This window comes from Salvelinus sp. IW2-2015, unplaced genomic scaffold (assembly GCF_002910315.2).
Source record: "Salvelinus sp. IW2-2015 unplaced genomic scaffold, ASM291031v2 Un_scaffold1582, whole genome shotgun sequence".
In the NCBI taxonomy this organism is placed as follows: Eukaryota; Metazoa; Chordata; class Actinopteri; order Salmoniformes; family Salmonidae; genus Salvelinus; species Salvelinus sp. IW2-2015.
In genome coordinates, this window is record NW_019943007.1 from 117,952 (window position 1) to 131,251 (window position 13,300).

Below are 13,300 nucleotides of genomic sequence, written 5' to 3' on the forward strand. Positions count from 1 at the left end.
TTCAACACCCAACCCAAACCCAAACCCCCAACCGGGAACCCCAACTTTCCCCTCAACCCCAACGGAAACCCAACACCAAACCCTAACCCCAACTTTCCCTTTCAACCCCAACGGGAAACCCCAACTTTCCAACACCAACCCCAATGGGAACACCAACCCCCAACTTTTCCCTCACCCCAACGGGAACCCCAAACACCAACCCTAAACCCCAACTTCCCGTCAACCCCAATGGGAACCCCAACACCAACCCTAACCCCAACTTTTCCCTCAACCCCAACGGAACCCCAACAGCCAACGCCCAATGGGAACACCAACCCTAACCCACCACTTTCCGCAACCAACCGGAACCAACACCACCTAACCCAATTTCCCCTCAACACCCAACGGAACCCAACACAACCAACCCTTAACCCCAACTTTCCCCTCAACCCCAACGGAAACCCAACACCAACCCTAACCCCAAACTTTCCCCTCAACCCCAACGGGAACCCCAACACCAACCCACAATTTCGGAACTACAACCACTTAAGCCCCAACCCCCGCAACCCCAGAACGGAAACCCCAACACCCAACCACTAGCAAGCCCCAGACTTCCGCCCTCAACCCAACCGAACCCCAACACCAACCCTAACCCAACTGGCCCCTCAACCCACAACGTGGAACCCCAAACACCAACCCTAACCCCACGTCCCCTCAACCCCAACGGAACCCAACACAACTGACAAGCTCACCCCAGGGCACAACACCAACCCCAAGTGGAACACCAACCCCACTTTTCCCCTCAACGCCCAACGGGAGAACCCCAACTTTGAACCCAACCCACAACTTCAATGGAGAACCAGAGTCCAGCTGCGTGGGGGACGAACGCCACGGACACGACCTGGGCCAGCACAGTCACACAGGAGATGACCAGAGCCTGCCGGCCCAAACCCCAACGTCAGGGACACACCAGGGGCCCAGCTATCCTACCACACCCGGGCATACCCCTGTCTCGACATCTCCCCGTTCCCAGGCCCCCGAGTGGCCAGAGAGGCCCCCTGGTCCGAGCGTGAGTGAGCGAGTCCGGTGATCTGTCTTCCGTTTGCGGGCGTTCCCGGAGAATGTAGACCGAGGTTTGTGGGCTGCCGCAGGAGGCCCAGACACACACAACCATGCTCAGTGCAGTGCGGCCCCAGAGCTCAGATACAGTGATGCCGGAGCCCCATCACCAACCCGAAGAGAAGAGTGTGCCAGGGGAGAATACCTGGTATGCAGATTATCGTGGTAGCAAGGGTGACCGAGGCGACCGTGTAGTCTCTGACAAACATACGACAGTGTGGGCAATTAGTGAAGTGGACTGCACACACACAGGGATGCGATGCCCCTAAGACAATGTCCCGTCGCTCTGACCAGATGGCGGAGGAGCGCAGGAAGTCGTACCCAGGGCCCACGGAGCGGCGAGGGACGGCCAGAAGCCCCCGCCGAAATACCGGGATCAGTGGAGGCAGGAGAGGCAGGGCAGGGAGAAGGCCGGGAGGATAAGGCACCGTGTGAGGCAACGCTGGTGAGTCGACAGGAGCCAGAATCCACGAACAGCCTTACCTCCCAGGACCCGTGGGGGGGTGGCCATGAATGAAACCGATGGAATGAACAGAACTGGTTCAAGGTAAGACGGTCAGAGAGGGTGGGGGGCCAGCTCCTTGCGGAATGGAGGGGGGAAGCGGAGACATGCTATGGGTGGGGAGCAGGGCGCGTAGGTGGGGAGTCATGGCGTGAGTGGCGGCACCATGCACCTCAGATAAAGGAAACGGGGAGATGACATGCGGATGCGATCGCCAGGCGGCATGCCGCTAGTGCGATGCATCCAGACGACTGCGGAAGTCACGCTAGTGCGATGCCGTCTGAGTCAGGAACCAGCTGAGGGCCGAGAAACCCCCCCGAAGCCGGACGCGGAACTGCGAGACCACATCGCAAGCGACTACACACACACACACACACTACCCACACCTTACAGCTACACACACCACACCACACATCACACACACACACACACACCAGTCACACACATCACACACTCACACACACACCACACAGCACACGAACTCACCAGAAACACCACACATCACACAGCTTAACACATTCAACACATGCGAGCACTGCCACCCACACACTCTCTAGGCACTCTGCCAAGTAAATACCCTGACTTCGCTGCGTGCACAACGGTCTTTAAAGTGTCAAAGGGGTTTATAATTAAGTAGTTGTACCTCTCTAATTCCTTGGTGAAAGTGCGAAGTATGGATGCATGTCTTCATTGTATGTTAGCTAGCTCTTTTATTTTACTTTATTTATTCTTTAGCTGTTTTAGACTTTTACTATCAGATATTAAGCATGCTAAAAGCAAACATTCACAAACACAATAAGCTTAAACGCCTGCTACAGTATGTTTCAATTGCACCGTCAGCATTGTTTGTTCAACAATAGAGCAGTAGCCGTAATACACATTTCTCTTATGCATTCTTATATTGCTGCAATCTTTTGTTTGAGGAAGCGAGTACATTTTACCAGTGTGACGTACATTAACTATCCCAGCTCATCCTCCCTGGAAACAGGTGAACTCCATCCAATACGCTCCATTTTGCACGGTCCTAATGCCCACGCGTCTGAGCGTCATTTTTCCTAACCTACAATCTCAATTGGTGTTGTAAGTACTCAGCTTTAATCAATTAAAATGATGTGAAAAGACCAGTGGCGGCAGAATTCAGGGCTGTGGAGGGCCCATTAAGTCACATATGAATGTGGAACATGCGGCCTTCCTTTCCCATCAGACCCTGAGATCTTGGAGGTGCCCTCGAAGTGACCTCTATGAAAGGTCGTTATATAGACATCTACATGTGTGGTCTGAAGTGTATCTGGATTGATGTCACAGCTCTGTCTGCCAATGGGGACATGTCACTCAGCACTTCTCTAGTGCATGATCTCTTGGGAGTTTGTGTGGGTATTTTTTACTCTCTGGAATCCTGGGTCTTTTGCGCTACTTGTTGTTGTGTGTTTGTTTAGGTATGTTCATTTGTGATCGTTGTATGTTTCTAGGGGTGTGGATTGTTGTGTTGTGGATCATGTATCTAGTGTGTTGTGGGCTTGCTTATTGCCTAACTGGTGTTGTAGGACAAGGGATGTCCCATAGTGTGTTCAAGCTGTAAGTTACGTTTCGTTACTCTATCGGGATCATGTCGAGTGAGTCGATACATTGGGGGTGTGTGTTGTGTTGTGTGTGTGTGTGTTGTGCGTGTGTGTTGTGTGTGTGCGTGTTCCGTCAATGTCTCTTCCACTTTGGGCAGCAGAGGTTCTTGGGTCCTCCCTGATCATAGACTTAATGGCGGTTAATTCCAGCTCCCAGTCCCAAACAATGTGCGGAATGAGTAGTCTATTGTTCTTTTAACGTTCTAAATGTGGTTCCTTTCCATTCCTAGTAGCCAATCGTATTCCTCCCGCCCAACCGTATCTTCGTTGGGGTTAGGGTTGGTGTTGGGGTTCCCGTTAGGGTTGGGGTTAGTATTGGGGTTCCCGTTAGGGTTGGTGTTGAAGTTGGGGTTAGGGTTAGTGTTGAAGTTGGGGTTGGGGTTCCCGTTGGGGTTCCCGTTAGGGTTGAGGGGAAGGTTGGGATTGGGGTTGAAGTTAGGGTTGGTGTTAAAAATGGGGTTATGGTTGGCGCTGCCATAGAAGTTGGGGTTCCCATTAGGGTTGGTGTTGGCATTGGTGTTGGGGTTGAAGGGAAAGTTAGGGTTAGGATTGGTGTTGGGGTTGAACTGGTTGGGGTTGCCATTAGGGTTGAGGGGGTGGTTGGGGTTCACGTTGAAGTTCCCATTGGGGTTGGTGTTGGGATTCTCATTGGGGTTGAAGTTAAAGTTAGGGTTGGGGTTACCATTAGGGTTAAACTGGTTGGGGTTCCCATTCGGGTTGGTGTTGGGATTGCTGTTAGGGTTGAACTGGTTGTGGTTCACGTTGAAATTTCCATTTGGGTTGGTGTTGGGGTTCCCATTGGGGTTGAAGTTGAAGTTAGGATTGGGGTTCACGTGGAAGTTGGGGTTACCATTGGGGTTGAACTGGTCGGGGTTCCCGTTTGGGTTGGCGTTATAGTTGGGGTTGGTGTTGGGGGGGTAGTTGGGGTTTCCATTAGGGTTGGTGTTGAAACTAGGGTTGCTGGGGTTAAAGTCGAGGTCGGTGGGGAAGTTGGGGTTAACCTCGTCCTCGGGCACATCCAGGATGTCGGGGCTGGGCCGGTGGGACACAGGGAGCTGGGATGCCAGTTCTAGCAGAGAGACGGGTTAGGAGCAGAGCAAGCAGAGCGTTAGAGACTGGAGAGGAGCTGCAGCGGCTAGGTTCAACCAGCAGGGGGAAAGAATGGGACTCTACAGATAGAGTCCTCTGGTCTTTCCTGTTGGATTCAATGGGCAGCTCCTGCAAACTGCAAAGCTTGCCACTAGTGCACATCGTAACTTTTGAAATCATTTAGTTTTGATATTCAAAAGGTCAGAGCCTCATCTTAAAGCAGCTGAGACAATTTTGGTGCTGCCTCAGTATGTATTAATTGCTTGCCTGCAAAAAGCCATTGTTACAACAGACACATATTCACAGAGTTTCACTGGTTTCGTAATAACTTCTCTTCTTCATCCTCATTTGTTCCATTCAGGAAATGAGGTATCTGACATCAAGACTATTTCCCTGGTTAAATAAAGAGGTATCTGACCTCAAGGCTCTTTCCCTGGTCAAATAAGAAGTTTACTCAAAGGTCATTCCCTGGGTCACAGATACACGCTGGTATTGACCATCAGAGCTCATTCCTGGTCAATAAAGAGGTATTTGACATCAGACTCATTTCCCTGGTCAAATAGAAGAGGTATCTAACCTCAGAGGCCCATTCCGTGGTCAATAAGCTGGTATCTGAATGCACAATGGCTCATTCCTGGTCAAAATAAGCTGGTATCCTGACCTCAGGCTCTTTCCCTGTAAATAAAGAGGTATCTGACCTCAAGGCTCGTTTCCCCTGGTCAAGTAAAGCTGGTATGCGAGCATCAGGCTCTTTCCTGGTTAAATAAGAGCTGGTATCTGACATCAAGGCTCATTCCCTGGTCAAATAAAGAGGTATCTATACCTCAACGAACTCTTTTCCCTGGTTAAATAAAGAGTATCTGACATCAAGGCTCTTTCCTGGTCAAATAAAGAGGTATCTGACCGTCAAGGCTCATTCCTGGTCAATAAAGCAGGTATCTGACCTCAAGGCTCTTTCCTGGTCAAATAAAGCTGGTATCTGACCCAAGCTCTTTCCTGATCAAATAAAGAGGTATCTACCTCAAGGCTCATTCCCTGGTCAAATAAAGCTGGTACTGACCTCAAGGCTCATTCCCTGGTCAAATAAAGAGGTATAACATCAAGACTCTTTCCCTGGTCAAATAAAGAGGTATCTAACCTCAAGGCTCATTCCCTGAGTCAAATAAAGCTGGTATCTGACATCAAGGCTCATTCCCTGGTCAAATAAAGCTGGTATTGAACCTAAGGCTCATTCCGTGTCAAATAAAGAGGTCTGACCTCAAGGCTTTTCCCTGGTCAATAAAGCTGGTATCTGACATCAAGGCTTTTCCCTGGTTAAATAAAGCTGGTATCTGAATCAAGGCTCATTCCCTGGTCAAATAAGAGGTATCTACTCATGGCTCTTTCTGGCTTAAATAAAGAGGTATCTGACATCAGGCTCTTCCGGTAAATAAAAGGTTGACTAGGCTCATTCCCTGGTCAAATAAAGCAGGTATCTGACCTTCAAGGCTCTTTCCGGTCAAATAAAGCAGGTAATCTGACACCAAGGCTCTTTCCCTGATCAAATAAAGCTGGTATCTGACCATCAACGGCTCATTCCTGGTCAAAATAAAGCAGGTATCTGACTCAAGGCTCTTCCCTGGTCAAATCAAAGCAGGTATTGACCAAGGCTCTTTCCCTGGTCAAATAAGCAGGTATCTGACCTCAGGGCTCTTTCCCTGGTCAAATAAAGCAGGTACTAACTCAAGGCTCTTTCCCTGGTCAAATAAAGGCTGGGTATTGACCTCAAGGCTCTTTCCCTGGTCAAATAAAGCTGGTATCTGACCTCAAGGTCTTTTTCCTGGTCATAAAGCTGGTATTGACTCAAGCTCTTTCCTGGTCAAATAAGAGGTATCTAACCTCAAGGCTCTTTCCTGTCAAATAAGCTGGTATCTGACCTCAAGGCTCTTCCCTGGCAAATAAAAGCTGGTATTGACCTCAAGGTCTTTCCCATGTCAAATAAAGCAGGTATCTGACCTCAAGGCTCTTCCCTGGTCAATTAAATAGGTATTAACCTCAAGACTATTTCCCTGGTCAAATAAAGTGGTACTGACCTCAAGGCTCTTTCCCTGGTCAAATAAAGCTGGTATCTGACCTCAAGGCTCTTCCTGGTCAAATAAAGCTGGTATCTGACCTCAAGGCTCTTTCCTGGTCAAATAAAGAGGTATCTAACCTCAAGGCTCTTTCCCTGGTCAAATAAAGCTGGTATCTGACCTCAAGGCTCTTTCCCTGGTCAAATAAAGAGGTATCTGACCTCAAGGGCTCTTTCCCTGGTCAAATAAAGCAGGTATCTGGCTCAAGGCTCTTTCCCTGGTCAAATAAAGCTGGTATTGACTCAAGGCTCTTTCCCTGGTCAAATAAAGAGGTATCTACCTCAAGGCTCTTTCCCTGGTCAAATAAAGAGGTATCTAACTCAAGGCTCTTTCCCTGGTCAAATAAAGCTGGTATCCTGACCTCAAGGCTCTTTCCCTGGTCAAATAAAGGCTGGGTATCTGACCTCAAGCTCTTCCTGGTCAAATAAAGCAGGTATCTGACTCTCAAGGCTCTTTCCCTGGTCAAATAAAGCAGGTATCTGACATCAAGGCTCATTCCTGGTCAAATAAAGCTGGTATCTAAGCTCAAGGCTCTTCCCTGGTCAAATAAAGCTGGTATCTGACCTCAAGGCTCTTTCCCTGGTCAAATAAAGCTGGTATCTGACTCGAAGCTCTTTCCCTGGTCAAATAAAGCAGGTATCTGACCTCAAGGCTCTTTCCCTGGTCAAATAAAGAGGTATCTGACCTCAAGGCTTCTTTTCCCTGGTCAAATAAAGAGGTATCTTACCTCAAGGCTATTTCCCTGGTCAAATAAGCTGGTATCTGACCTCAAGGCTCTTCCCTGGTCAAATAAAGCTGGTATCTGACCTTCAAGGCTCTTTCCTGGTCAAATAAACGAGGTATCTACCTCAAGGCTCTTTCTGGTCAAATAAAGCGAGGTATCTGACCTCAAGCTCTTTCCCTGGTCAAATAAAGCAGGTATATCGGACTCAAGGCTCTTTCCCTGGTAAAATAAAGCAGGTATCTGACCTCAAGCGCTCTTTCCCTGGTCAAATAAAGAGGTAATTGACCTCAAGGCTCTTTCCCTGGTTAAATAAAGAGGTATCTGACCTCAAGGCTCTTTCCCTGGTCAAATAAAAAAAGGTTCAATCTTGTTCAGATGGGAAGGTTGTTGTACTTACGAGTTCTAGCCTTGCCCACGAGAGGAGTGCTTCTCAGAGCATTCTGCAGGGTGACGATCTTGATGACGTATTCACTTCCTGGTTTCAGACCTAAACAACGGAGTGGGAGGGAGGGACTTAGTAAAAGAAACAGGCTACAATAGACAGGTTAGCTGACAAGGTCATGAAAAACGTTGCGCACGTCGAACGGTCGGTTAGCTACAACAATGACAAGAAGCTGCCATGCAGGGAATCAGGGTACAGGTACATTGTCCATTTGAAATGATATGTTTATAAAAACCTGTACCAGTAGGCTGCAACTAAAACATTTTTTTTTTTTTTAAATACATAGTTGAATAATAAATTATACATTCAGTATGAACAGGAAAATAACGAGGATAATAATACGAATAATAAGGAGATGATCGTGGACTTCAGGAAACAGCAGAGGGTGCACCCCCCTATCTACATCGACGGGACCGCAGTGGAGAAGGTGGAAAGCTTCAAGTTCCATGGCGTTACACATCACTGACAAACTGAAATTGACCACAGATCTGTAGCAATGAAGTGCTTTGAAGGACTGGTCATGGCTCATATCAACACCATTATCCCAGAAGCCCTAGACCCCTCCAATTGGCATACCGCCCCAACAGATCCACAGATGACGCAATCTCTATTGCACTCCACACTGCCCTTTCCCACCTGGACAAAAGGAACAGAATGTGAGAATGTTGCTCATTGACTACAGCTCAGCGTTCAACACCATAGTGCCCACGAAGCTCACCACTAAGTTAATGACCCTGGGACTGAGCACCTCCCTCTGCAACTGGATCCTGGACTTCCTGACGGGCCGCCCCCAGCTAAGTGCTAGAGGGTAGTGCGCCCAGTACATCACTGGGGCCGAGCTCCCTGCCATCCAAGACCTCTATACCAGGCGGTGTCAGAGGAAGGCCCAAAAATGTGCCAATGACTCCAGCCACCCAAGCCACAGACTGTTCTCTCTGCTACCACACGGCAAGCGGTACCAATGCCCGAAGTCTGGAACCAACAGGACCCTGAACCGCTTCGACCCCCAAGCCATAAAACTGCTAAACAAGACTGCTAAATATCTAATCAAATGGAAAGGAAATGGCTAACTAGACTACCTGCATTGACCCTTTTTTTTGAACTAACTCTTGCACCGACTCTACACACACACACACACACATACTTGCACTTACACACCAACATAACACACAGACAGACTTTCACCACATACGTTGCTGCTACATCAATTATCTATCCTGTTGCCTAGTCACCTTACACCTACCTATATGTACATAGCTACCTCAATTACCTGGTACTTCCTGTATATAGCCATGTTATTACCTGGTACTTCCTGTATATAGCCATGTTATTACCTGGTACTTCCTGTATATAGCCATGTTATTACCTGGTACCCCTGCACAGCCATTTGGTACTGGTACTTCCTGTATATAGCTATGTTATTACCTGGTACTTCCTGTTTATAGCCATGTTATTACTTGGTTCCCCTGCACAGCCATTCGGTACTGGTACTTCCTGTATATAGCCATGTTATTACCTGGTACCCCTGCACATCCATTCGGTACTGGTACTTCCTGTATATAGCCATGTTATTACCTGGTACCCCTGAACAGCGATTCGGTACTGCTACTTCCTGTTTATAGCCATGTTATTACCTGGTACCCCTGCACATCCATTCGGTACTGGTACTTCCCGTATATAGCCATGTTATTTTTACTCATTATTGTAAGGAAGCACTTCACTGTTAAGTCTACACATGTTGTCTATGAAGCATGGACACTTTTACTGACAGTTGTGGCTACTTCGCCTTATGTATTGTTGTCTCTACCTTCTTTGTTGTCTCTACCTTCTTTGTTGTCTCTACCTTCTTTGTTGTCTCTACCTTCTTTGTTGTCTCTACCTTCTTTGTTGTCTCTACCTTCTTTGTGCTGTTGTCTTTGCCCAATAATGTTTGTGCTGCTACCATGTTGTGGTCATGTTGTGTTGCTACCATGCTGTGTTGTCATGTGTTGCTGCCTTGCTATGTTGTTGTCTTAGGTCTCTCTTTATGTAGTGTTGTCTCTCTTGTCATGATGTGTGTTTTGTCCTATATTTTATTGTTAATCCCAGCCCCCATCCCCGCAGGAGGCCTTTTGGTAGGCCATCGTTATAAATAAGAATTTGTTCTTAACTGACTTGCCTAGTTAATAAAAAAAAAAGGTTAAATAAAAAATAAATACATTTGACAAATAAAATTCAAATTCCAGGTTGCACAGCAAAACACTTTAGGAGCATTTGCAAGTAAAATGGTTGCACCGTAGAGCCCTGCAATCCATTGAATTTAAGCCGACCACGCCCGTTTCCACGGTTGCACACGCGTCGGTTTGCTAAAACAAGCCACCCGGAACTTTTCACACTATTATGTTGAGCCAAACTGTTCCGGTATTTTCTATTTAAGCTTCCCAGCCACTGAGGTGTATGGATCCGTAACCCGACCAGTTCAGCTTGATTCGACTCGGTTCAGACTTAAAACAAAAAAAGGTCCAGTATGTAGCTATGTGGGCCGACCTGCACCAAAATTCACATAGAAATATGAGTTATAGATGTGTCATTCTCATTGAAAGCAAGTCTGATAAGCGGGTAGAATCGGTTCTATGTGCACTATTTCTACGCTTCCCCATTCTTAAAGTTTCGCTTTTGGGATCTGAAAGAGGAGGAGAGCCCCTACCGGTGATGATGGCTTGGCTGCGGGAAGCGGTGGGTCGCGGGGTGAGTTCCCGGGGGATGCCCCCCGCCTCCTCGTAGGTGACGTAATACCCGGTGACCCCGGCACTACGGGACCCCTCCCAGGTAAAGGAGATGCTGCTAGGGGTCAGAGAGGTGAACCGGATGTTGGTGGGGGGAGACACCACAGGCTTAGCTGAAGGAGAGAAAACAGACAGGGAGACAAAATCAGTTCTGTGGACAGAAACTACAGTTGAAAAATACGCTGGCTGATCCGGCTAAAATCTGCCACATTTACAGAAATGTTGGATTTATGTCACGTCAAATAACCCTAATAAATGTAATTAAAGAACTGACACACTTAACAGCTTTAAGCAACTAAACTGAACAAAAATATAAACGCAACGTGTAAAGTGTTGGTCCCATGTTTCATGAGATGAAATAAGAGATCCCAGAAATGTTCCATACGCACAAAAAGCTTATTTCTCAACAAAACAAAATTGCAAAAATGTGTTTACATCCCTGTTAGTGAGCATTTCTCCTTTGCCAAGATAAGATATCCACCTGACAGGTGTAGCATATCAAGAATATACACAACGACATCTGGTCCTTGATGAACATAGAGAGATATACACAACGACGTCTGGTCCTTGATGAACATAGAGAGATATACACAACGACGTCTGGTCCTTGATGATATCTGCACCCACATTGGATATGTGTTCCCTCACGAAAACAATCGCGTCGATCATGTCTTCATATGGCCACCGAAGGTTTGGACTACATTCATGACTCTCTACATGTATTTGAGACTGGCGTGCCGACCAAACTGAGCAAACTGATTCAGTCCGGTGGAAGTAATGGGCCTCTGGTGAGCTCCGAGGTGTTCCAATGAACTCTCGTATAATGGATCACTTTTCTCGCAAGCCAAGAGGCAGTCACGTGTATTGGTAGTTCCCCGTTCATAGTCGACGCATGGCGCACGAACCCGTACCCAGTAAGGGCCATACCATCTCTGCTGCTGCAGTCTCATGCTCCCACGTCAAGCTCTCGAGAAGCTCTTAGCTCGATGGTAGAGCTGCTGCCACGAAGCAGATATCTTCACATGACTCTCAAATACCAGAAAAAGAAATGAGAAGCCGCCTGTCTCCTATGTGGAGTATGTGCCAATTAGCAGCCTACAAGGTAATGTTCAGATGAGCAGGCCATGAGTAAAACAAGGCACTTCTGTAGGTCCCCTCTGAGTGTAACACCTCACAAAGACCACCATAGAGGAAATTTCATCTTGGGCTCTGAGTTAAGACTCACGACTATGACAGATGTGGAGGATTGGCAACAATCTCCGTTGAATCTGTTGCATTCTCATTGAAAGCAGTCTGATAAGCGGTAGAATCGGTTCTATTTGCACTATTTCTCTACGCTCTCCCCATTCTTAAAGTTTCGCTTTTGGAGATCTGAAAGAGGAGGAGAGCCCTCTACCGGATTGATGCTGGTTCGCTGCGGGAAGCGGGGTGGTGCGGGGTGAGTTCTTCCGGGGGACCTCCCCGCTCCTCGTGGGTGACGTAATACCCGTGTGACCCCGGCGCACTACGGGACCCTCTCCCACCCGGTAAAGGAGATGCTGGCTAGGGGTCAGAGAGGTGAACGATGTTGGTGGGGGGAGACACCACAGGCTTAGCGAAGGAGAGAAAACAGACAGGGAGACAAAATAGTTCTGTGGACAGAACTACAGTTGAAAAAATACGCTGGCTTGATCCGGCTAAATTCTGCCACATTTACAGAAATGTTGGATTATTGTCACGTCAAATAACCCTAATAATGTAATTAAAGAATCGTACACACTTACACAGTTTAAGCAAACTAAACTGAAACAAAAATATAAACGCACGTGTAAAGTGTTGGTCCCATGTTTCATGAGATGAAATAGAGATCCCAGAAATGTTCCATACGCACAAAAGCTTATTTTCCTCAACAAAACAAAATTGCAAAATGTGTTTAACTCTGTTCGTGAGCATTTCTCCCTTTGCCAAGATATAGATATCCACCTGACAGGTGTAAGCATATCGATAGAATATACACTACACACGAATCTGGTCCTTGATGAACATAGAGAGATATACACACACGACGTCTGGTCTTCTGATGAAACATAAGAGAGATTACACACGACGTCTGGTCCTTGATGGAACATAGGAGATTACACAACGCGTCTGGTCTTGATGAACATAGAGAGATTACACAAGACGTCTGGTCCTTGATGAACATAGAGAGATATAACCACAACCGACGTCTGGTCCTTGATGAACATAAGCGATATTATACACAACGACGTCTGGTCCTTCGATGAACATAGAGAATATACACACGACGCTCTGGTCCTTGATGAACATAGAGATATACACATCACTGAGTTCCCTGGTCCTTGATGAACATACTCTCTGACTAGAGAACCAAGTTGTCTGTTTTGGCCTGAGAGTGACGTTAATAGTATTGTGGACTGGTAGAGAGAGAGCAAGTGGGACGAAGAGATAGATAGGGAGGATGAGAGAGGGAGAGAGGGATGGTAGTAAAAGAGGAGATGAGGGGATGGTAAAGTAAGGAGAGAGAGAGGAGAGGGGAACGAGGCTACCGTCCACCGTCTCCTCCTTGACTCCTCTCTCTCTAAACAACTACCGTCTCTCGCCTCCGTCTCGCTCTCCCCACCACTAAAACTATTAATATATCTACCGGTCCCCGCCCTTCTCCCCCCGTCTCTCTTCTCGTACAACTACCGTCCTCTCCCTCTCTCTCTCTCTCCTCACTACCATCCTCTTCCCTCTCTACTACTATCCCCTCTTCCCTCTTTCTGTCCACTAACCGTCCCACTTGCTCTCACCTCTACCAGTCCACATGTTATCAATTAACGTCCTTCTCAGGCCAAAACAGACAACTTGGTTCTCTAGGTCGAGAGTATGTTTATCAAGGACCAGACGTCGTTGGTGTATATCTCTTGTCATCAAGGACCAGGACGTCGTTTGTGTATATCTCTTATGT

General features: G+C 47.4%; 1 protein-coding gene and 1 long non-coding RNA gene across 2 annotated transcripts in view; both read right to left on the reverse strand.

The window, feature by feature from the left end:
- LOC112071311 (fibronectin-like) overlaps window positions 1–13,300 on the reverse strand; it is an 82,323-nt gene that overhangs the window by 6,795 nt on the left and 62,228 nt on the right. Inside the window, 3 exon segments of the mRNA XM_070439343.1 lie at window positions 3,486–4,288; window positions 7,541–7,630; window positions 10,272–10,463. Of these exon segments, the coding sequence (XP_070295444.1) occupies window positions 3,486–4,288; window positions 7,541–7,630; window positions 10,272–10,463 (1,085 nt within the window).
- Window positions 129–499, reverse strand: LOC139024496 (uncharacterized). The gene is made up of 3 exons (XR_011475817.1): window positions 418–499; window positions 214–327; window positions 129–170 (listed from the first exon to the last, which is right to left on the reverse strand). It is a non-coding gene; the product is annotated as an uncharacterized lncRNA (long non-coding RNA).